The sequence below is a fragment of the Equus asinus genome, chromosome 18 (genome assembly GCF_041296235.1).
Source record: "Equus asinus isolate D_3611 breed Donkey chromosome 18, EquAss-T2T_v2, whole genome shotgun sequence".
NCBI lineage: Eukaryota > Metazoa > Chordata > Mammalia > Perissodactyla > Equidae > Equus > Equus asinus.
The window spans coordinates 40,491,464-40,515,640 of NC_091807.1; the positions used below are offsets into that span (position 1 = coordinate 40,491,464).

The 24,177-nt window shown below is 59.0% G+C and overlaps 1 protein-coding gene and 1 long non-coding RNA gene across 2 annotated transcripts; both read left to right on the forward strand.

Annotated features, from left to right (window-relative positions):
* Positions 1-36: 36 nt before the first annotated feature.
* On the forward strand, positions 37-24,097 carry LOC139041002 (uncharacterized). The gene is made up of 3 exons (XR_011495441.1): positions 37-3,076; positions 18,721-18,975; positions 19,219-24,097. It is a non-coding gene; the product is annotated as an uncharacterized lncRNA (long non-coding RNA).
* On the forward strand, positions 5,669-15,947 carry LOC123278207 (uncharacterized). The gene is made up of 6 exons (XM_044750681.2): positions 5,669-5,808; positions 6,737-6,856; positions 6,958-7,610; positions 13,283-13,369; positions 13,793-13,822; positions 14,780-15,947. Exons 1-6 carry the CDS (start codon positions 5,669-5,671, stop codon positions 14,926-14,928), a joined length of 1,179 nt encoding a protein of 392 aa, XP_044606616.2. The 3' UTR covers positions 14,929-15,947.
* Positions 24,098-24,177: the final 80 nt, after the last annotated feature.

A 24,177-nucleotide genomic window follows, 5' to 3' on the forward strand; every position in this document is an offset into this window, starting at 1 on the left:
ACCACAACACGGCTCTACAAAGAGGAAGGGATGGGTGGGGTGTGAGGAACTAACGCCCTCATGCACCAGAACAGGAAGGGCAGAACGCCCTCCCAACCCCTCGAATCTAACTCCTCCTTCCCCAAGAAGGCCAGGCTGACCTGTGGGGCTCCGGCAGTCCAGGGGGGCCACCTAACCCTAACCCAGGCTCCAGGTCACTCCTTTCCTTCATAGTCCTTATCAAATTGCCATTTCCTGTTCAATTTGTGGTTTCTACGAATGCTGAGTGAGGAGCCGCACGAGGCCGTCTTTGGGGATGCGTGCCTTTGCCAAAGTAAGTTTGCACCTTCCAACCCTGGACGATGAGACTCAGTTTCCACGGTGCTTTCTCAGTTCCTCTCGCCCCAGGGGCCTGCCTGGGGAGCGTGGAGGCTGAGGCTAGAGATGGAGCTTGCATTTGGGTTCCACTGCTGGGCCCACCAGTAGTCGTGGTGCCCTCAAGACACTCAGCCCCTCTTCACCCGTGGGCCTCAGTTTCCCTCACTCTCCTGTGTTGTGAAGACAAATGAGGACATGTGAAAGGTTCCCACAAAGGGCTTGACACACAGCAGGTGCCCAATAAATGTAAAGATGCAAATCGTAAAAAGACGAATGAGATGAGGTCCCAGCACTTGTGGACCTTTTGATGAAATTATGGCAGTTTTTTTTTTTTTTTTGAGGGAAGGGTCTAAATCTGGATTGACAGAGAAATTTCTTCTCATGGAATTTTCTTCTTCTAAATTTTAACTTTGGAAACTGGGGGGACAATTTAAGTTTTCTGCCTTGGTCTCTTTGCATGTAATGCATAGAAATCAAATTCTTTCCCCCTCCCCTCCTGAAAGGCAGTGCAGATAGAAACCCTTCCCTGAGCCTTGAGAGGACGAAGTCAGAAGGACGCAGAGTGGGGCTGGCCCGGAGCAGAGCAGTTGGGTTTGTGCGCTCTGCTTCAGCGGCCCGGGGTTTCGCTGGTTCAGAGCCTGGGCACAGACATGGCACCGCTCGCCAGGCAAGCTGAGCTGGTGCCCCACATAGCAGAACCAGAGGGGCCTACAACTAGAATACGCAGCTATGTACCAGGGAGCTTTGGGAGGAAGAAGGAGAAAAAAGAAAGAAAGAAAAAGAAGATTGGCAACAGATGTTAGCTCAGGTGCCAATCTTTGAAAAAAAAAAAAAAAGGATGCAGAGGAAAGTGTGGCAGCTGAGGCCTTCCCGGGTGGGCGAGCATGGCAGCATGGACCCTGGCCATCCCCAGGAGAAGGGGGTTTCAAGGCGGGTTGAGATTTTGGAGGAACGCCTGAGAAACTCTTTCTCATACCACTCCCCGACCAGGACCCCTGGAAAGGTCTACAGAAAGTCCCCAGTGCAGCCTCCCCACCGACCGGGGACCCCAAGCTGCAGCCAAGTCTAATTACCTGCCTCGTTCCTGAACTCACCTGTGCTGTCCCGCCCACTCTCACATTTCCCATCCTGAAGGGTCTGACCCAAATGCCACCGCCTGTGGGCCCTCTCCTCTCTGCTGCAGCCCTAACTGGTAAGGAGCCGCTCCTGCCTCTGGCCCCAGGGTGGCACTTTGCACAGAAATGTGTCATGTCAGTTGTGTAGAGGTGAAGCACGGAGGCCTGAGTGCTCCCTAGATGTGTGGCCGCAATGACACGCAGCTCCGTCAGGCCTCAGTCCTCTCCTGCACCAGTGAGGACCACTTTCTCTGTGCTGATGTCACCGGTATAAGATTATGAGACACAGAACAGCGCCCTGCACAAAGCACTCAACAGACCTTAGGCATGCGGGGTCCGCTGCAGGGGGCAGGTGAACTTTTTCTGGAAAGGGCAGAGGGTACACGTTTTTGGGTTTGATGGTCATATGACCCCTGCTGCCACTACTCCACTCCGCCTTGTGGCACCAGAGCAGCTACAGGACATCTGCAAATGAATGAGCTCGGCTGTGTTCAGAAACAGGCAGAGGGTCAGCTCGTGGGTCAAGGTTCACAGGACACAGCCCCAAACCAGTGATTCTCGGGGAGTGAGGACAGTGGGGGGAGGGGAGCCATACACCTGAACCTGGAAATCCCCTGCTCAGGGCTTCTCTGGAATGCAGATCTGCTGGTCTACACCCAACCCACTGGGCCTGGATCTGGCCCAGGTGTCTGTTTAACACACTCTGGTGGGGGCAGGGAGGCAGGTCTGACCATCAGCTGGGCAACAAAGCCACAGACCACACCCTGAGCCCCGGGCCCCCCGGGCCTGACCTGGAAGGCACACGGCGCTGGGGAGGAAGGAGAGGAGGACGGCAGAGGCCAGAACAGAACCAGGGATCACCTCATGCTGAAGCCGACCCCAAGGGTCTTCTCTGTCTCTCTCTGAAACCTTCTCTTCCTACCTCTCTTGCCAGTTTCAAGGCTCCTCCTCATCCGTAGAGGGGACTGAAAGACCTCACCTAGCTCCCCAGTTCCCACCAAACCCTAACGGTGGGTGTGCCAGTGCCTGCCCCACTGGGTCCCCCTGGCACCCCTGCAGGCATCCTGGCTGTCTCTCTCCCTCTGCCCCTCCTGTGGCTACTCCACTCTGCACATCCGCTTCCCCTCCCCTCTCTCCCTCCCCCACACTCTGGTTCTGGGTCCTAGTGCAGAGCCGGCCTCTCAGCCCAGAAGGACCAATCCAGAAAGATCTCCCCTCCTTCCCCAGAAGCCCCTGTGGACTGGGGTAGGGAGGAAGTGTCTGTCTTCCCTCTCTCTCTTCTGTTTTCTCTCTCAAGGAAATAGTGGCACCTCTTCAGTGTAGCCCTGTGGGTCAGTCTTGCTTCTGGCACACAGAGGAGCAGGCAGGTGGCAGTGGGGGCCCATGTGGCTGGACTCCAGAAGCCTGGACTGCAGTCCTGAGCACCCGCTGGGCCGGCGGCCGCATGACCTGGGGCAGGTCCTGAAAATGCGGGTGAGGGGTCTGACTCTCGGGACCTGAGATGAAATGCATGAGTTCTCAGCAGAGCCTGGAAACATGGAGCGGGGTCGGGGCCAAGTGCCTGGGGCCCAGCCCAGCAGGGCTGGTGAACAAGGCCAGCAGAGGTGAGGATGCTGGGGGAGGGTTTCACCCTGACCACCAGGACCCGGGAGGCTGGCTGAGCTGGGGTGAGGCTGAGGTTGAGCAGGGCAGGAAGCATTTACTCTACTCTGACTGTGACCCCATCCACGCAGGGCTTGAGGCATGGAAGGCACATGGGTGGGAGGCTGGGCTGGGCTGAAGGAACTGAGACTCTGGGCTGTGTGCTGGGTGGGCCCAGAAATGCTTAACCCTTTCCACGCTTTAGCAACAGTGAAAATTCCCAGTTCAAGAGGCCGCACCACACCCAGGAGAGAAGAAAGAGATGCTGGAAAGGACTGGCCACTGTGCACTGTGGGCATCTCTAGGTGACCGGATCCAAGAGACGTGAACTTTCAAAACAGTTTCCTGGGGGCGGCCTCAGGGGAAGTGGCTAAGTTCCCTGGCTCTGCTTCCACCTCCTTGGGCAACCTCTTCTGGGCCTCTTCCTCCTGCCTCCCTCTCCACTTCCTCCCGAATCCCCCCAACCATCACACCTCCAGTCGGACACGTTATTTCTACCCCACGAGTTTCCAGAGGCAGGCACTCCCCAGCCCAAACCGTTTGTCTCTGAACTTCTGGGCTTTCCTGGGTGTGGATGGGTCCGGGCAACCCCACGGTTGCAGCGCGTGCAGAGGTGCACAGGTCTGGCACCGGCTGCGCTGAACCAGGAGCCAAAAGAGAGGCGTGCAAGCCCCAGTCCCGGAAATTCGTCCTTATGGACATGCTCAGACCACAAACAGCCCCGCAGAGACCCAAACTGACCGTCTTCAACCTCAGACTTTCCTCAACCAAAGCCGAGGCCACGGGACTGGAGACCACCACGAACCCAGTTGTGTCCTCTGTGCCCAGCGTGTCAGGCCCCTGCCCACTGGGGCCCGGTGTCACCAGGAGCAAGTTGCCTCCGTCGGGCAGTGGGACCAAGAGGCAGATGCACCCAGGAGTCACTGCAACTGCGTGGGGCCTGTGACCCCCTTCCCCCGGCTGGCAGCCGCTCACCCGCTCTGCCCGGTGGGTCTCAGAGAAGTTGCCTGGGCCCGGCCTGGGCACCACTCGAGGAACCAGACCTGGCGGGGGACAGTGGGACTGTGCATCGGCCTCAGTCTCCCGATCCGTAGGCAGTGGATGGAGCCCACAGCGTGCCGAGGCTGGGGCAGGTCTCAGCCGTGGGTCCTGGAGCGGGGTGCCTCCTTCCAGAATTTCCTCCTTTGAGATCTTGGGAGGGTCCCAAAGAAGCAGGGAGGGGGGAAGCTGCCTCCCCTCCCCATCGCCCCCGGGGCAGGGGGGCTCCAGAAGGCTGGGGTCAGACTCAGGACTCTGCCCCTCCCCGGCTCTGGCATTTACAGGACACACTGCCCAGTGCCCACCATGACATCTCAACCCTGCGGTGCAGACTCCACTGCGTTTGCTCCCTACCGACTCCAGGGCCACTGGAACGTACTGAGGGTGTGCTTCCTGCAGGGGCTTCCTGGAGCCTTACCCCTTGGTCCTCAGAGAACCCCCAGGGCAACCTCACTGTAGAGATGGGGAAACTGAGGCTCAGAAGTTCCCACCTTGCCCTAGTCACCGCCAAGGCCAGCCGCCTCCCTGGGGGCGTGAAGGGGCCTCCCCTCTGGGGAGAGGCCCGGGGGCACCGAAGATCCGGATTCAGGCCAGACAGGACTGTGGGGACAGGAGCGTGCCCGCACAGGGGCTGATAAGACGCGTTCCTAGGGGTGAGAAGACTGAGAAAGGCTCGTCTGGGGCCGGATTCACCGGGCTGGGCGCTGTACCCAGGGGGGTCGAGGCTGGTGGCTCCATGACCCCCATGACCACCCAGGAGGGACATCCTGACACTGGGCGCACGCAGACCTGCGAGATTAGAGCATTGGCCCAGGGCCAGGCAGGGCCGGGACGCAGCCGCCCAGGAGCCCCGCGTCCAGGAGTGCGGTTGGCCTCAGGCGGCGTCCACGCTGCAGGGAGGCGGGGACACTGCCAGGAGCGGTGGAGCCCCAGCAGCCCCGCTGTTCGCAGGTGGCCTTGGGCTCTAACGCGGAGCCTGGTGGGACTGGGAACCCCGAGAGCGGAGCCTGGTCCTTCACTAGGAAGCCCTTCGCGGCCCCCAGTGACCGGGCGGACAGTGACGAGCGGGGCTGTTGTACCGCGGTGCGGCAGGGATGGCGCGTCCCGGCAGCCATCCTTCGCGACTGCCTGGGACCCCAGGCCCTGGCACGGAGGGCTTCGGGGACGCGGCTCCTGCGTGGTCCGCGCCCTGCGGAGGCGGAAGGGCCTGAAGGCCCAGGGGAAGCCGCTCTGCGCTGGGATTCCCCGCACAGCGTGCATCTCTGTGCTTGCGGAGCCCGCAGCTCCACCCTCTGACCCCAGGGGAAGGGTGCGCCCTGCTGGTTCGCGAGCGCCCTCGGGCGAAGAAAGATTGAGTGCAAGAAAGCACCAAAGAATTGACTGGCGCCACCAGCCTGGTGACAGGGAGGGGGGGCTGGGGAAGATGACAGCTGGGTTTGGGGCTTGGGCAGCTGCGTGGTGATGGTGCCCTATTTACTGAAAGGGAACATCCCGCTGGGCAGTGGGGGCAGATTGCGATGGGAACCAAGAATTCCTTTGAGATTTCCACTAAACTTTCCGTGGAGAAGGAGAGAGATCTGGCTGCAGATGCAGATGTCAGGGTAGCCAGGAGTGGCATGGAAAGCTCTGGACTGGAGATCACCCAGGGGCACGTCGGGTCAGATGGAGAGAGCAGGGGGCCCAGGACTTTCAACCACTCCGACAGATGCATTTTGCAGTAGTTGGACACCCCACCGTGTACTGAGAAAGCGTGGATGGCACAGAAGAGGCAAACAGCACCCTGGAATCGAGGCTGTCCTGCAGGAGTCTGGAGCTGGCCAGGAGCCGAGATCCTGGGCTGGGTCAGGCAGGGGAGCGAGTCCCGTGTCCAGGAGCCTAGACAGGGTCTCCCGCCGTAGACAGCTCTGGAATGTGGCTGGCTGGATACAAGTGTATTAAAGATCACATCGGTGATGCTGGGGCTCTTTAAACAGAGCTGCTTCTGGAATGCTCCCTAGTGTCTCTGCACAGGCTGCCAGGGGGATGTTCCTTGATGCCAGCTGAGCAGTCTCTCTATGCCTGCGGGCTCTCACCAATTAGCTCGCCCCTGCATCACATTTATGGAACAGTGATTACTCTGCATTCTCTTTAAATCGTGGCACAGCTGTGGACCTGTGCTGTGGTGCAGAACCAGAGAACCAGGCTTCCCTTACAACGCTGCATGACACCCCCTTAAAGAAGCACATGCCACTGGATGGGTGGGGACACGGCTGGGGATGGGCACGGCCTTCTGCACACTCCAGAAGTCTCCTGTTGGGCCGACACTCACTACTCCCGGAAGTTCCACTGGTCGTGCTCCCAGCCGGGCAGGAGGGTCTACACAATGGCAGCTGGGCGTTTATCTTTGACCACCAGCGTGGCAGGCGCTGTTCAGATGCCCACCCTGGCCACTGGGCAGGCGCTGACAGTTGGGTGGTCCTTACAGAGTGGGGAGCCACACCCAAGAGCTGACTCTTGCAGTTTCTTCCAGGGGCATTTGTCTCTGGCCTCAGCCTGGATCCATGCTGTGGACTGTCCCGGTATCTTCTGGCCTGATGTCTCTGAAGTGCCTTTGTCATCTACAATCGGTCTCGTCCACTGTTGGACATTCTGAACCCGGACAGGTGGCTGCTGCACAGCGTGGCCAGAGACCACCCTGAACAGACCCAGCACAACCGAAGTGGGAAGTACCGACTTGCTGCGGTGGAGACTGCACCCCAGGGTGCGGCGGGCGTCTTAGGAGCAGGAGGGCTCTCGCGGAGCTGGGCTGCTGTTCGGTGTTTTGAAGACGGCTCAAGGAAGTGGCGGTGCTCTCGACTGGCTGCTCCCAGGAAGCAGGCGTGCTTTTGTGCTGGAGCATCTGGATCACTCCCATCTGGCACGCGGAGGCACCAGCCGAGACTGCGGCTGTGTCGGTCCAGAGCAGCGAGGACGGCGTCAGCTGCCGGAGGGACCCTGCTCGTCTCTGGGGGTCGCACAGAGACAACTTCTCCGCTGCTGAGGCCGGGCTCGCCCACCTCCTCGCAGTTCTCGACGTCCGGAGAAGTGGCCCCTCGTTCCGAAAGTCGCGAGGGGCTTTGGTGATCCCAGGGACGAGCCGGCTCCTGCCCGGGGGCGGGGCCTGGAGGCGCGACGCACCCCCGCCCTCACCGTGCTTATTCCCCGCGCGTGCGCACTGGGCTCGGGGCGGCGCGGACGCCAGCGGCGGGGATTCCTGTCCCCGCCGAGCCCCCAGAACGCGGGACCAGCTTCCGCTCTGCCGCGTGTGCCGCTGCTTCCGGCCGCCCACGGGTCCTCGCCGAGGCCGCGGGGAAAGTGCGGGGGCTGCGGGCCCAGGCGCCCCAAGCTGCGGGGAGGCCCGCGGGGAGGCTGCGGTGGGCCCCGCGCCCCCGGCCCGAGAGGCGGCCCCTCCGCAGGCCTCGGCCGCTGCAGTCGGGGAAGGTATAGTTGGGGCACAGCGGGCGGCCCGGCGGTGGGGGCGCGACCGTGGAGGGCCGGGGTGGCGGCGCCGCTCTGCGCTCCCTCCGGGTCGGCGGCTCCGGCCTGTGCTCGGCGGGCCCCGGTGACGCCTCCGCCCACGACCTCCTTCCCCGCCCCTCTCCCTGCCTCGTCCCCCTGACCCCGTCCCCCCAGCTTTTGTGGCTGCTGCACCAGCTACCGGTCTTCTCCCCCAAGCAGGGCTGGGGCTTCGGAGGCCTGGCGAGGGGGGCACCGTGTCAGCTTGAAAGGAAAACGCTGCCGTTATTTTATCTCACGAGGAGTTGATTCACGATTTGCCTAGAGAATTACAACACGCAACCTGGGAACTGCTGTGAACCAAGGGAAAGGCCAAGAACCCCGGAGAGGCTGCTTTTATAGGCAAAGGGGGAGGGCGGGGCTGTTCTAAAAGAAAATCCATTGGGGGAAAGCAGCGGTTGAGGAGCAAAATGCCTCTCATTGGCAGAGCTGTGGGGCTTCTCATTGGCTGAGCTCTGGCGTTTCTCATTGGCTGAGCAGTGGCATTTCTCTTTGGCTGAGCTCTGGTGTTTGTCATAGGCTGAGCTGTGGCATTTCTCATTGGCAGAGCTGTGGGGCTTCTCATTGGCTGAACTAGGGAGTTTCTCATTGGCTGAGCTCTGGTGTTTCTCATTGGCTGAGCTGCCGTGTGTCTCATTGGCTGAGCTGCGGCGTTTCTCAATGGCTGGGCCATGGCATTTCTCATTGGCTGAGCTGTGGTGCTTCCCATTGGCTGGGCTGTTGCTAGGTGGGAGAGAAGTCTTCCTGAGTAGTAGAGTGGCTGTGCTTCCTGCAGGGGATGAGAGCGCCCCACTTCCTGTTTGGAGTAAGAGAGGTCACGGGATGGGGAGAGAGCTCACCCTGCAGGTCTTCCGCATCCAGTTACTTCCGGTTTCTGTTACCTATTTCCGGCTGTTCTGAGGCGTCTGATAGTGAACGATTTTTAGGCTTCCAGCGCACGGCCGTGGAGGCGCCTGGGGGAACTGACGGGGCAGGTGTGTGTGCGCGGGACGTCTTGGCGCTGGCTCTTCATCCTCCTCATGGCGGTGGGACTCCCCTGGAGAAGCGGTTCGTGGCCGTCCCTCCTAAGGGCAGGAAGTGCTGGTTTGGGTTGGACGGGGGATTCTGGGAGGGCGTCTTCCTGCGTCTGTGGGTTCCGTTTGCGTCCGGCTCACGTCGTCCACGAGCCGAGCGGCGTGTTTGGGGCCGCGCGTCCTCGTGCCTCACGGTCGTCCCGCTGCCTGTTTCCTGGGACGCGTCCTGCAGAGTGGGTCGTGCACAGGGACGCGCTGCCTCGGGTGGGGTGGGGGTCAGGGGCGCCCCGCGTCCCGCCAGGGTGTGGGCGGGGGTCCCCGGAGCCCAGCGGCAGGCCCCGGGTCTCCCTGGTGACCAGCGCGGTCGGGGTCCACTGTGTGTTGGCGGGTTCTCTGGGGGTTCGTCTGTGTGTCTGGGGCCGTGGGGATCGCCCCTGGCACTCGGCCCAGCGCTTTGCGTGTGGTAGGTGTAGCTCTGAGTGGTCCGCACAGAGCTGTCCTGGGACTTTTCGAGTTGCCGAGTGAGAGCCGGCCCGTGCCCTCCTGCGACAGCGTCCCGCGTGGGCCCCTGTGGCCTCTCTCTCCCTCCCGCCTCCCTGGGGGTCGTGGGGCCGGGCCCTGCCTGTCGGGGTGCGCCCACCCTGGAGAGTGTCCGTCCCCTCTCCGCACAGGCTGAGCACACCGCGGGCTGGGAGGGCAGCCGGGTGGAGACGCACCTGTGGGTTCGGGAGCGCTTGCACCTTCTCCTGTGTCCTCACGACATCCTTCTCCGTGAGTGTCACGTTTGTGGGTGAACAGATGGAGAAGTGCAGCTCCGAGGGGGGGTCACTCGGCCTGGAGTGGCCAAGCTTGACCAGAACCCGTTGTCTGGGGAAGCGCTGGGCTCTTGTCGTTCAGTGTGGCCCCCTGTGGTTCCGTGGCACGGGAGTCATGCTGTCCGGCGCATGGCATTCGATCCTGTGGTGGTATAAGTGTCCCTTGGGTCTGAGCTGGGTCCACTGAGGTGCAGGACACAGGGATTCCCCCTTTCCCAGGTGAGCGGGCCCTGCAGGGGAGGGCCCTGAGGAGGAGGGGCCAGCCCGGGTCACCCTGGGCCCCCAGCCCTGCACCTGCCTCTTGCCTGCCTGTAGCGGCGTCTCCATGAGGGGCAGCTCCAGGGGAGGACCCTGGGGAGAGCAGGAGAAGCCATCTGTGCTACAGCCAATGTCCCTGAGCAGTTTGAGGGAGTGGAGGGGACAGAGCATCAGTTGGACTCACAGGACCTTCTTTGGAGCAGGATGCTGTCTTGGCTGCTTCGTTTCGGAGCATCTGTTTCAGTCCCCACAGCTCTTATTTCCTCGTCCTTCAGGTGAGCTGGCATCTGCTGGGCAGGTATGCCAGGTGGGCCCACCTGGGAGTCATCCAGGGCTCCTTCAGCCGTGAGGCCAGGTGAGGCATTCATGTCATGAGGGGCTGGCACACCTGTCCCCTTTCACAGACGAGGACGAGGTGCAGGGGAGGTGAGGTGGCAGTGTAGGGGGCTGGTCCCTCCCTTTGCCGGGCTCAGAGCCGTGAGGCTCCTCGTGGAAGGGAAGGGAGTCAGGGCCTCCCTCTGGCACCACTGGGATGGTTCCCTGTGGGCCATCCTCACAGCTCCCCCACCCCCACAGTCCTCCGCTCCCCTCCACCCAGCACATGTGCAGAGAGAGGGGCTGAGGCTGTGCACACACCTCGAGGAGGCCCCGGGCCAGCACGAGCATCGCTGGGGCCCCAGCCCAACTGCTGACCCTTGTTTTCACACACCGTCTGGGGTCTCCGATCCTGCCACGTTCAGGACATTGGCCCAGAGGTTCATGGTCCTGCCTCGCAGGCAGGAGCACAGGAGCCCCTCCTGTCTCCTCTCCTCTGTGTGTGAAGATCCGGGAGCCTGGACGGGTCCTTGGTTCTGAGCCGAGCACGGCCAAGTCCTTCCTCATCCCTTGATTGGGAATCTGCAGCTTCTGTGGCTCCAGAGGGGGCCCCCGAGGGGGCAGTGCCACTCTGTCGGTGGGCCGGCCAGCAGATCCAGGGCTTACATTCATGGAGTTGGCTCCGTGCTCCGCGGGCAGAACTCAGCTACTCCTGCGCCTTCATACCGAGTCTGAGGCGTTTGAGAAAATTCCAGGCCGCCACTGCCAAGACAGGCGCGTTGTTGACTGCCCAGGGATCATGGCCAGGCGGAAAGAGCATGAGGTCACTTCCTGACAGAGGGGACACTTTCAAAGTCTGTGACAGCCTGGAGGCCTGGGCCTGAAAAGCAAGGGTGGGGAGGGCACGAGGAAAGGAAGGAAGTTGGTAGAAGACTGGTCAGTCAGGTGTGGCCACAGGAGGAGACACGAGGAGCTCAGGACACAAACACGGTGTACCATACGCACAGGTCCTGGAGAAGGAGGACCAGCAGGCAGGACCACGAGGGGAGGCCCAGGGCAGTGAGGAGGCAGAAGACGGGAATTGACTAGCCCCCAGAAGGGAGTCTGTCCCCACTGGAAAGGTTTTTTTAGGATGTCAAAACGTCATAAAGAAAGCTAAGGAATATTTACAGAAGGAGAGGGCCTGGCCTACGGGGTGCAGAGCTGAGAGCAGCGGCCTGGTGAGCTCTGGCCTGGCACTCGGCAGAGCCCTGAGGGCCTGGAGAAGAGGCCCGGGTCCCGGGGACCCTGGGAAATGGGCAGGCAGCCTGAGGCCGAGGCGCTGACGGTGGTAAGAGCATGCACAGCAAGTGCTCGTGAGCATGTGGGGCTCTGTGCCTCCCCGGCTGCTGGCTCTGGGGCAGGACACTGGGTGGCCCTGGGCCTCAGCCGCTCATCTGTAGAAGGGACGTATTAACAGTGTTTGCCTCCTAAGTTTTGTTTCCTTTGGGGTCAGGATGAGTTAGCAGATGGGAGATGTTTGACGGGCGGCTTGGCATTAGAAAGAGCTCAGTTGATGCTGCAGAGTGACTGGCCGTGTCGTGTGTCCAGTTGAGGGAGGCCCCTTCTCTGCTGGCCCGAGGTGTCCCAGGGCAGGTGTGTGTCTCGGCCTCTCCCAAGCCCCGTCTCCCGCTTCTCCAGCAGCTCTTCTTCTCTCTGGGTTCATCAGCCTTGACTCCTGATCAGCCAGGAGCCTGGAGCCTGCAGGGGATCCATGGGCCTTGTGGCTTCCCTGGGCTTGAGCTGGGGCGGGCAGTCTTTTCTTGGTGTGGGTCATGTGGAAAGTGTCATCCTGTGACTGAGCCGATACCTGTGACCCACTGGGCTGTGAAGGCGAGGGTGCCTGTCTGCCTGGATTACTGGGGACACGTCCTTCACACATGTCCTTGCCCTGGGCTGAGTCACTGATGGAACTTCTCCTAGCAGGTCTGGCTGCTGTGCCCCTGCCATGTAGCTGCTGTGTCCGGAGGTGGCTGAGCCCGCTCAGAGAGGAGCCCTGGCCTGGTTGTGGGCCCATCACCCGGGGTGGACGAGTGTCCGTTCTGCATCCCACTTTGTGCATACTGTGTGCTCCCCTTCGCTCGTGCAGACGTGCTCTCCCCTCCCCTGCAGCCCCTGGACACAGTGGGGCCTGCTGGACCCTCTGGGTGCTGTGTTTCTACACGGAGCTCCTACTTGGAGCCTTAGGGCGCCCCGCTGGCCTAGGAGCCAGTCTGCCCCTGGGTTCCGTCCTACCCCTTGGGCCCGCCTTCTGATTCCAGACAGGTGCTCTGGGCTTCCAGGGGTGCCCCGTGGGCTCTGTGGCCATGGGCGGTGGGGCCCCACTGCGTCCACTCTCTGGGTGGGGTCTTGAGGGCGTGGCCGGTCCAGCGTGAGCACTCTGGCTCCTGTGTCCGTCCCCTGCACAGGGCACTGCCCTGCCCATTCTTTGTCTCCTTCTCTCCTCCTTCGTGCTGGAAAATTGCAGAAAACGAGTCCCCTCTGTTCTCAGACAGGCGCCTTGCGTGTCAGGCCGCAGACTCAGGTCCAGAGAGGGGGTTGGGTGGGGTGGGCCTGGAGGAGGACAGGCCTGCTGAGGGATGCAGGGGAGGAGCATCACATGGCCAGAGAGCTCAGCCGGACTGCTCGGAGGCCACCCTGAGGCAGAGGTGGGAGCGTGTCTGCAGGGGCTCTGGGGCAGGGGCATGGGGAGGTGGAGGTGGTGAGGGGACATACGTGCCTGACGCCATGGCAGAGAGACCCTGGGGCAGGGGCACCCGGAGCAGTCCACCCTGTCTCTGGGGACTGTGCTGCTGAGCCCCTGCCCCCAGCAGAGGGAGCCCTGTGCCTCGACGTGGCACAGCCGCAGAGCTGTGACTGGGGTTTCTCTGTGTCCGGAGCGTCCCTCTGTGCAGACCTCCGCGGTTTCCTCTGAACCAGGTCTCCTCTGAGTCTGGCATCCGGATCGTTGCAGACGTGGGGGCTGCTCAGCAGAGGGCGGCAGAGCTGCATGCTCTTCAGGCCGAGCCCGGATTTGCAGAGGCCAGGCCAGCCCTCAGGCCTGCCTCAGGACACAGGGACATGAGGACAGGGGGACAGAACCGAGTGCTTTCCAGGGGCTGTCTTCAGGGACTACTTGTGAAGCTCCCCTTTCAAGACTGTCCCCACTTTTCTGCAGCTGTGAGGTCGGGGGTCGGACAGAACCCACTGAGAAGCCTTCTTTTCTCCACCCCACCCCTCCATGTAAAACAGGAACAGAGGAAGTGTGAGTGACCTGGAGAGGGCGTTCCTGCTCCCAGGGGCCAGTTCCAGCTCAGGGTCCCTCCTTGTCTGTAGCTGCGTGTGGGGGCGTTCCTGCTCCCAGGGGCCAGTCCCAGCTCAGGGTCCCTCCTTCTCTGCAGCTGCATGTGGGGGCTTTGGCCTTGGGGCTGTTTCGGTTCCTCCTGGCCTTCCTGCCTCCCTGAGGACAGCTGGCCTGGGGCTCTGGTGGGGCTTCCATGGCCAGTGACACTTACCCTGTTTGGGAGCCGAGACCTCTTTCTTTGGCGTGGTGTGTGTTGCCCGCCCGGGGGAGCTGGCCGTGTCTGTGGTTGCAGGCTGCTGGCTGTGGGCAGGAGAGTGGGTGGGACGGGCCTGCGTGCAGAGCTGACCTTGGACCTCGATTTCTTCACTGTGTTTGGCTTTCCAGATTCCCGTCCTCACACCCCGAGGTTACTTGGTGAGTGACTGTCGGGGTCCCCGTGGGGGGCCTTTTCAGGCCAGTGAACCGGGAGGGTCTCTGGGACGTTGGCCGGTGCCGGCACTGAGGCTTGGCTGTGCCCAGCGAGTCTTGAGAGCTAGGCCCATTTCTGTCCTGCTTCACCTGGGAGGGAAGCAGTTCTGACCGGCGCCACTGTCCTTGCTGGCTGGAGGCAGGCCAGGCTTGTCTCTGTTTGGCCTTGAAGCTGCAGACAGTGAGAGGTAAAAAGAGTGGGGCAACCCTGTCACTCCAGGTCCATGGGGACCAGACCGTCCAGGCTCCCTGCTGTGTGAGCAGCTGGAGAGGCCAGGGCTTCCCGGGGCTGTGGCAAGGCCAGGACAGGGCCCAGGGGTGGGAGCCCCTGGACAGACAGTGCCGCTCGCTCTCCTACCCTGTGGTCCCTGTGCCAGTTCCCTGACCCCTTTGCCCCTCCTGGGCCTGCGCTGCGTGGGGCAGCGAGGCCCCATGACGGGCTTGTTGGATGAATGAACAGAGGAAACCAGGAGGCGAGCAGCGTCCGTGGTTCTGCAGAGCTGCATCTAAAGTGTCTTCTGAGATTCCTTCCCGTTGACCTGTGGGCGTTTCTGGAATGCTGTCCATCTTGTGTCCTCATGCATGGTGACCCTTTCCAGCTGACGGAGGCCAGTGGGTGTAGCAGGGACAGGCAGAGCTGCAGGTGTTTGATGCCTGTACACTCCGCGTAGGACACCCAGAGGAGGCTATTGTACGAGGACTTTCATAAGGAATGGAGTGTATCTCACAAACTGCTGGTGGGAATGCGCACTGGTACAGCCACTATGGAAAACAGTATGGGGATGTCTCAAAAACTAAAAATAGAAATACCGTATGACCCAGCTATCCCGCTACTGGGTATCTACCCAAAGAACTTGAAATCTGCAATCCAAAGTGATCTGTGTACTCCTGTGTTCATTGCAGCACTATTCACAATAGCCAAGATATGGAAACAGTCCAAGTGCCCTTCTACAGGTGACTGGATATACACAATGGAATACTACTCAGCCATAAAGAAGAGAAGATCATCCCATTTGCAACAACATGGATGGACCTGCAGGGAATTATGCTGAGTGAAATAAGCCAGACTGAGAAAGACAAACACCAGATGATTTCACTCATATGTGGAATATAAACAAGCACATGGACAAAGAAAACAGTTCAGTGGTTACCAGGGGAAGGGGAGTGGGGGGTGGGCACAGGGGGTCAAGGGGAGCACTTATGTGGTGACAGTCAAGAAATAATGTACAACTGAAATTTCACAATGGTATAACTATTATGAACTAAAAAAAAAATAACTAATAAAAGTATACTTATTAATACATTAAGAAACCCAAAAAAATAAAGGATGGAGTGTGGGGTTGGGGCTGGAGCCTCAAAGCCCGGCTGGAGGGGGCGACTTTAGACAAGCTCACCAGACGGTTCAGTGTAGTTATGGAGCAGGGTCCTGGGGGAGCAACCGGGAAGGAGAAGCTGGGCTGTGGGTGCGGAGAACACTCCGGGACTTCACAGCTGCTTCTGCACCCCCTTCCCACAGCCGCTCCTCACCCCAGGAAAGTCTGTGACACACAGGGTGCTGGACCCGCGTGTACAGCTCGAGGGAGCCGCTAGGGGCGTCTCTTCCCGGCTCTGTGCTCTGGGAGCCTTGCTTCCAAGTTGGCCAGAGCAGGAGTATTTACACCAAAGGCAGGGGCAAAAGCTGCAAATCGGGGCTGTTTTATGTTTTGTTCTGTTTTCTCACCTCTGATGCAGGGTCTTAGGGGAGAGAGGGACCCATGTGGTCTCCAGGGTGGGGTTCCTGTGGAACTGGGGTGGTTCATGCAGCCCACGGACACGGTCCCTAAGCTGAACTCTCTGCAGACGTGGGGCTCAGAGCCTGTGGAAGTGGGGCTGGGGGAATGTGGGCCCCACCCTTCGCATGTCCCACTGTAGGGGGAGGATCTGGGCCGGTCACGTCTTGAGTGACGTGGGCTGACCATGTGGTAGCTTCCAGGGCCCTCTCTGCCCCCGCCCCTTGCCGTCCTCTTTTTGGGTGTCTGCTGCAGTGCAGGTGCCCTAGATCAGAGACCCAGGTGGGCGGGGCCCTCCTCCCTCACAACCCCCACCCTAGCCACACCCCCTCTCACCTTACACAGGAGGCCCTCCAGCATCCCTGGATTTGCGTTCACTGCCAACCAGCCTGATCCCCCTTCCTGGGTCCACTGTGGCCCCGACCCTCTGGACGGTTCTCAGGTGGTGCTCTGGCCCTCTCAATGAGCTGCTCAGATCCCAGGAGCCCCCCGCCCCTGCCACTCTCTCCGGTCCCAGTGGACAGATCCAGACCCTGCTGTACTTGCCTCTCTCCCCCGGGCAGCAGGAGTCCCGGAGGTCTCAGCCTGGGGAAAGGAGGGCTGTTGACCGATACCCAGTGCTCCCTCCTTCCAGGTGCGTCCTGTCTGCCCTGGCGTGGCCTTGGACCTGCTTTGGGGGAAGGTCATGAGGGAAGGAAGTGTGTCCCTTCTGGGCAGAGGCGATACGACCCTTGTGTTCTCTGCCAGGTTTCTGCTCCTGCAGCGTGGGAATGTCTCAGGCAGTCCTGCTCTGACCACCTGGGCCTACAGTGACTCACCAGGCAGCCCATGCAGGCAGGGAGCTCGAATGAGAAAGGAGCCCTTGTGAGATCTGGGGGCTCTTCCTTTTGCAGCGTGTCCCAGCCCACTGTGACTGACGCAGGAGGCCATCGGGAGTCAGGAAGGCGGTGAGGCGTGGCTCCTGCCTCAAGGGACGGTGACCCAGAGGCACCTGTTTTCAAACCTGAAGCAAAATGAGACGAGATCTCCCTCTTGGGTCTGAGGATCTGTGGATGAGCACGGCCTGGACTTTCCTCTGTCTTCTCTCCAAAAGCTGGTGGCTAGAGGATCGGCTGTGTGAAATGTTTTCCAGGCCAGGGTTGTTTCCGGTTATTGTGTGATGTTCACAGGCTCTGACTCGTAGGCAGATCTCGGCTGTGCCGCTCTCTTTTCAAGCAGCCCTCACTGCTTCCTGCAGTGCTGCCACGAGAACAGGGGACCTCTGCCTGCCTTGCTCACTCGGCCCTAGTCGTGCGGGCCGTGGTGTGACCAGGCGGGCCCTGGGGCTCCTGGCCGAGCACAGCATGGCCACAGCAGATGTCACAGGCCCTGGTTCTGGGAATGTGTGCCCATCCTTCTCTTGAGTTCTTTGTGGGAAAGGCAGAATTGTAAGCTAGATGCAGCCTCACCACTGCCCACCTGTAAGGTGAGGTGAAGGTGGCTTGTGGCCGGCAGGCTGGACTGCCCATTGGGCCTGGTCCCTGCCTCCTTGCCCCCTCCAGTGTCCCCACGTGGGCTCGTTCACCAGTTGGTCAGCCCTGTGGCTGCATATTCCTCCTCCTGGCCGACCCCCATGCCCCAGGATCTACCAGATGCGCCTCTGCAGAAGCCTCCCCACGTGAAGGCTGGCTTCCAGATCTGTGGTTCCCCAAATGTGACAGAGGAGTTGGGCCGCACTGGTGTAGAACCTCCGTAGTCAGGCTAGTGGGGCTTTAACAGTTCTCTCCAGGAGAAACTCAGTGGGTATCAGTTCACGTTTGTGCAAATAAAGGGCTCATTCTGGCGCTCTTCCCCACACAGAGAGACTTCCTGCCCTGGTCATTTAATTCTGCCTAAAAAACAATTTTAGAAAATGAGGCATTGGGAGGCCCCCTTCAAGGAAGTCTGAAAATCCCCCATGAACTGTCAGCCCACATCCTACCCAACAGCGAGGCAGACACAGGCCAGGAGGCCCGCAGTTCATTACTTTGCATTGTTCAGGGTTCCAGCTGGTTCAAAGAGCCAAGAACAGACACCCAGTGAGTCACTCCTGCAGGCTGTATCCTTGCTTACTTAAAGTGCCCAAGAGAACTGGCTGAAAAGACATAAGAACTAATGGGAAAGACCGGTAAGATTTTTAAAAATCCCTATCTTGTCTACATTGCAGAAGTCATCCATTTAGAAAATATGTTATAAAAGCCTGTGTATTAGGCTGAAAAGTGCCCCCAAAGATGTATTCACTTCCTAATTTCTGAAGCGTGTGAATGTTATCTTCTATGACAAAAGATTGATTAAATAAGGATTTCAAAATGAAGGGATTACCCTGCATTATCTGGGTGGGCCCTAAATACAAGAGAGAGGCAGAGAGATTTGATTGACAGGCAGAGGAGGAGGCCTTGTGAACACAGAGCAGGGAGAGAGCTGGAGATGCTGGTCCCGAAGGTCGAAGTGAGGCAGCCACGAGCACAGGAATGCCGGTGGTCGCCAGGAGCTGAAAGAGGCAAGGAACAGCTTTCCCCTAGAACCTGGGAAGGGATGTGGCCCTGGGGACACCATGCTTTTGGACTTGGAGCCTCAGAAGTGTGAGAGAATAAATTCCCGTTCTCTTAAGCCACCAAGTGTGTGTGTTCCAGCAGCCACAGGAACATCCTGTGTTCGTGTGTCCTGCGTCCTCTAACCTGACGTTTCTCCCCGCTGGAAAGGTTTCTTATGGCGGCTGGGACCGCAGGATGGATTACTATTTTGAGTTCACTTGTTTTACTCACTCATTCATATCATGTAATAAGAGAATTTGATCGAAGGCGCTGACCTCTGCCCGATGCCCCCTCCCGTGCCCCTGGCTGCAATGCCCGTCTCCCTGGTTCACCCGAGGGCCCCTTCTTCAGGGACCCTGATGGGTGGGGAGATGTTCCACCTGAACCTCCCTCCTGGAGCTCTTTGCTCAGGTGACCCCCGCTGGCACAAAGAGGGGTGAGGTCAGGGAGGAGGAGTCAGGGACGACCCTGCTTCTGCAGAGATGGGCTTGATGCCTCAGCTCCTGACTTGGTCTGTTTCCAGGAGCTGGGTAAAGAAGATTGCCCTCACCAATGTGCGTGGGCATCAGCCCATCATTGAGGGGCTCCCATAGGACAACAGCAGAGGAGGGCGGATTCAGTGTTTTTGCTTGAGCTGCGACGCCATCTTCCCCTGTCCTCGAACTTCGGTGCTCCTGGTTCTCAGCCTTCCGATTTGGACTGGGGCCACACCGCCAGCTCTCCCGGGTCTCCAGCTTACAGACAGGAGAGCATGGGACTTCTCAGCCTCCACAGTCACGTGAGCCAATCCCTCGTAATAACTCTCTTTCTCTATAGCTGTGCTTATCGTATTGCTTCTGTTTCTCTGGAGAGCCCTGACTAATACATACAGCATCCTTACAGGGAAGATGAAAGGATTTTTTTCTTTGTTTTTTTGTTTTTTTGAGGAAGATTAGCCCTGAGCTAACATCTGCCGCCAATCTTCCTCTTTTTGCTGAGGAAGACTGGCCCTGAGCTAACATCCGTGCCCATTTTCCTCTAGTTTATATATGGGATGCCACAGCATGGCTTGACAAGCGGTGCCATGTCCTCACCTGGGATCTGAACCGGCGAACCCCGGGCTGTCGAAGCAGAACACGCAAACTTCACTGCTGCTCCACTGGGCCGGCCCCCAAAATGTTTTAAATAGTATAGTCACATTCCTCTAGGATGACAAGCAGTAAAAATCTCACGGAGCCCAAACTTTGTGGGAGGGGGACGTCTGTGCTGGAACAGTGCCTCTGTCCAAGGAAAGGCGAACACAAACCCCAGGGCCCCGGGGCGGACACAGTGTCCCACAGGACACCATTGTTCCTGTTTGAAAGTATTGCTGACAAGAGAAAAAATAGTCCACCCCCAGCCACTGCGGACTTGGGGGTACCCAGGAGACACAGGAGTCCCTGTGAGCTGAAGCAAATGAGAGCAGCCTCCGGCCGGGTTGGCAAAAGTGGAATGCCACGTGGCTGGAGAGGGAGCTGCTTTCACGTGGAATGCTGGGGTGACAGTCTGGTTTAACTCCCACACTGTCACATGACATCCCTCCTCTCACACGGGGTGTCGCAGCTTCAGAAGTCCAAGGCAGCATGGAGGGCAGAGCAGCCAAACAGGACGTGTCAGGAGACGCTCACTCTGGTAACATAGGCGCCCCACACGCCACCGCTGTGAGCCATTGACAATAAAGAGGTTCTCGTGCAATCATGGACTCCTGGCAGATATCCATTCTGTTTGGTAAAAAGTTCATTCCACATTTGAGCTTAGAACTCAGTTTAGACCAAAAGTTCCGTATACGGTGCAACCAACCCCTGCAGCAGTAGCCGTCAGCACGGCCGCATCGCGAATGTCCCAGACACACACATACGCACACCTGGAGGTGGACTGGAGGACACTCAACCAGCCCTGCCCTGGGATAAACATCCAACAGGGTCACCGAGAGGAAAGGCGCTGGGCTGTGCTACACAAGCTGACAAAGCCTGGGCTCAGATGAGCTGAGAAAAAACTGGCCCTGGTGCTGGGTCCTGCTCCCGGCTCTTGGGAACCATGAAACAGAGGTTGAGAGGCCGCCTGTGGCTGTTACCACGACTAGTGATCGCAGGGCTACACATGCAGCAGTCAGCGGGTCTCAACCCGCCAGGGTGCAGACATCACCTGAGGAACCGTTAAAAGCAGTGATGCCAGCCGCCCCCCACCCCCACCCCGCAATGAAGTCAGAGCTCTCGGGGGCCATGCTGTTTAAAGCTCCCAGACTCGGGGGGCTGAGACCCCTGAGCTGGAAGAGCTGCTGCGGGGGCAGCGATGGGGCCTCAGGCCAGTCTGCTTCCCTCACCTGCCTGGGTCAAGGGTCCCAGGTGACATCCAGTCAGAGGCCCTGATGCAGTTAGAATTTGAAATAAAAGGAGAGCCAAAGCCAGGTGCTTTCCCACCTGTGCCCATTGGCAGGTTTGTGGTGGGAGTGGGGGGGGGGGGCTGTAGGGTGGGTGATACTGTGATGTAATAAGAAGATGTAATTGGTCTTCACATGTTTCTGGCACAGAAAACCCTTGGAATTTCCTGAGTGGTAAGAGTGATAGAGGTATCTTGATCTTCATAGCAAACCCGTCTCAACCACATCTGAGTCTCTGTGGATGAGGACACTGGGAGAACACCTAAGGGTGGGGCTGGCCGCCAGGGGAACCCCCTATGTGATTGCAGGGTTGGCACTTCGGTCCCACCATCCAACCTCCAGGGAGGGTTGAGGGACTGGAGGTTGAATCGGTCACCAAGGGTCAGGGATTTAGTCAGTCATGCCTACATTGTGGAACCTCCATGAAAACCCAGCAGGACGGGGCTCAGAGCTTCCGGGTGGGTGAGCACGTGGAGGTGCTGGGAGGGTGGTGTGCTCAGCGTGGAAGCTCCGAGCCCCTCCTGAGCCTTGCCCTGGGCCTCACTTCATCTGGCTGCTCATGTACGTCCTTTGTAATAAACGGGTAACCTAGTGAGTGAACGGGTTTCCTGAGTTCTGTGAGCTGCTCTAGGAAATTAATGGCATCTCTGATCTACAGCCAATCCTCAGAAGCACCAGGGACAACCGGGACTTGCAACTGGCACCTGAAGGGGACAGTGGCAGTCTTGTAGGACTGAGCCCTTCACCTGTGGGATCTGACAGCATCTCCAGGTAGGCAGAGTCAGAAGTGAGTTAAATTTGTGGGACCCCTGGCCAGTGTCCTTGACGAACTGAGTTAACTGCTTGGTGGTGTGGAAAAAACACACACGTTGGAGTGGCCAGCCGTCTGGCTTTCTCCAGCTTGCATCATTTCCCGGCATAAATGACTTTCAGGGTTAACATCAGGTCGTCCCAGACAAACCGGGATAGCTGGTCACTGGGGCCTGGCTGCAAAGCTTCTCCCAGGTCATTCTGACACCCTCCATCCCTCCCCACCCTATGTTTGCCACCTGCTGCCCTGGGTCAGCAATCTGCTTGTGTCGGGAGCTCGGTACTGAATTCTGGCTCTGGGCTGTGTGCTTGCTGCGGCCCAGCTCAGTGTGGTTTAGCACACAAACCCCTGAAAGCAGCGCTCGCTCCCACCTTCTCTGAGCCGCCTCCGTGGGAGGTAGAGGAAGGGTTAGATCCCACCTAATCTGTGAGGTCAGCAGCGTCCCAGTTCCCAGACAGGTCGTGTGGACGCGTGACTGACCTGGTGACGAGAAACTGCTGAAACACACTGATGGTACACGATGCAGGTTTCATTAAAAACGGATAAAACAAAACCCACTAAAGGTTAGTTCACTGAAAGATTCCAAAGGCCAACGTTGGGTTACTTACATAAATGGTGTAAGATTTTGGTCCTAATTGAGTCTCCAAACCTGTCTTTAGAAGCGGAAGGTGAATGAGAACACTGCCAAAGCTGGAGGGTGTATTTTCAGTCGTCAGGCCTGCGGGGTTAACCAGAACAAGGGAGCAACTGGGACTGGAGGTTTGGGGACGGAGGGCGTGCAGGGCATCGTGAGAGAATTCCACATGTTGTAAGAAAGGGAGCTGTGATTACCACTGAGTATCTGTGTAGACATGGATGCACTTGAAAGGGACTGGGGGGCGCCCACCGAGGGGACCCAAAGGAAGGAGAGCAGTTCGGGGGAAGATGCTGGACTTGCCTCGGACATGCCCGTGTGACACGGTGTCTGCAGAGGCTTGGGACTGGAGTGAAGAGTGGGAACCTATGGCAGGCAGACCACGTGTGAGGATGGGCTCGTCTGCCAGGGGGTTATAGAGAGAAGGGTCGAGACTAGGAACGTGCAGCGCCCCCACCATTTACAGGGTAGGAATGAGCATGGCCCACACCCAACACTGTCTGAGAGCCGTTCCATTTTGTTCAGTCGGGTTCCACACTGTGGATAGACAATTACAGCCTGATTCTCTTCCCAGGCATGGAGGCTGTGGCACCATGATAGGGTAAAAGGTTGCCCTTTGGCCGTGCTGTTTCGAATACGCTTGTTTAGGAGTAGGGCGAGTCCCGGGAGTGAGGAAGGAGTGATGCTAGGTGCCTGCAGTGTGATGGGCCCAAGGCGGGAGCGTGCACGTGGGCCCTGGCCACACTGTGGCTTGGCGAGGGACAGGCATGAGGCCCGGGAAGAGGATGACTCGTGGCCTTAGGTGGGATGAGGAGAGGCACTGAGGCCCCCGAGACACATAGTGAGGGAGGAAAGGGTGGTGATGGCGGAGCAGCTGGGAGCTGGGCCAGGCGGGAGCCCCACAGGCTGAGGTCGGCCCCCCGGTGGGACAGAAAGAGCTTCCTCTCTCTGGAAGGAGGAGGGCAGAAGGGACATCCAGCGTGAGGCTTATGAGCCGTGGAAGTGTCGTGGGCAAGGTAGTCAGTTTTGTTTCTTTGAACTTTGCTCTAAGTTATGTGCCACGTGCTTTTCCTTCCCAACTCGTATCAGTTACGATTTCACACTGGCCGAGGGGTCCCTCTGTGTCCCTCCCGGAGGGCAGGGACGGGTCTGTTTCTGCCCGGGTCTGCTTCACAGTGAGTGGCAGGGAGCAGGTCTGCACTCCATGAGTGCTTTCTGAAGGAACGGATGCTTCCTAATCAAGAGTCATGCTGGGATGTTAGTAAAGAATTTAAGGGGGGCTGGGCCCGTGGCCGAGTGGTTAAGTTTGTTCGCTCTGCTGCGGTGGCCCAGGGTTTCGCTGGTTCGGATCCTGGGCCCAGACATGGCACCACTTATCAGACCACACTGAGGCAGCGTCCCACATGCCACAGCTAGAAGGACCCACAACTAAAAATATACAACTAGGTATTGGGGGGCTTTGGGGAGAAAAAGAAAAAATAAAATCTTTAAAAAAAAAAGAAAAAAAAAGAATTTAAAAGTTTTATGGAGAAATAAGGGCAAACATCATCTGGAAGTATGTTTCCTTACATGAACAAGACGCCCAAACTTGCACCCTGCGTCCACCTCTCCTCTCCTCGCTCAGTCCGTGTGATATGGAGATGAGGGAAAGAGCGAGCGCTGTGGTGGGTGCCGAGGATGTTGAAATATTGGAATCCAGCCTTTCCCTGGGTTCCTCAGGACCTCCTCACCCTGCAGGGCTCTCACTGGCTGCCCCCGGCCCTGGCCCACACCACGCCTGCTGAGACGGTACCCATTGGCGGGCCGTCATGTGTTTGGATTATCACACTTGGATACCGTGACATACCGTCGTTACATGAGACACGGGCTGGTTCCCTCGGCCGTGTGGCCCTGGATCAACCGTGACTTCCAGGTCACCCGATGAGACAGCCCATGAGGAGCACACTTTAAAACTCTCTTGGCTTGGGTTCCACCGCCCCATTCCCCCAAGAGCTGTGTAGACGGCGGGAAAGGCGCCCGTTTCCCGGCTTGTCTCTGCCCTGTTCCCACTCCACAGTGGGCTCCCCTTCGTGGGGCTGCCCCACGTCTTCTGACAGCCGCCGAGGAGAGGGGCAGGAACTGAGCAGAGAGGGCTATG

Coding starts and splice junctions, on each gene's coding strand:
- LOC123278207 (XM_044750681.2), top strand. CDS start 5,669: ATGGGAACCAAGAATTCCTTTGAGATTTCCACTAAACTTTCCGTGGAG. Junction 6,857..6,957: donor CAGCACAACCGAAGTGGGAA/GTACCGACTTGC, acceptor GGTGTTTTGAAG/ACGGCTCAAGGAAGTGGCGG. Junction 13,370..13,792: donor AAAACAGGAACAGAGGAAGT/GTGAGTGACCTG, acceptor TTGGCTTTCCAG/ATTCCCGTCCTCACACCCCG.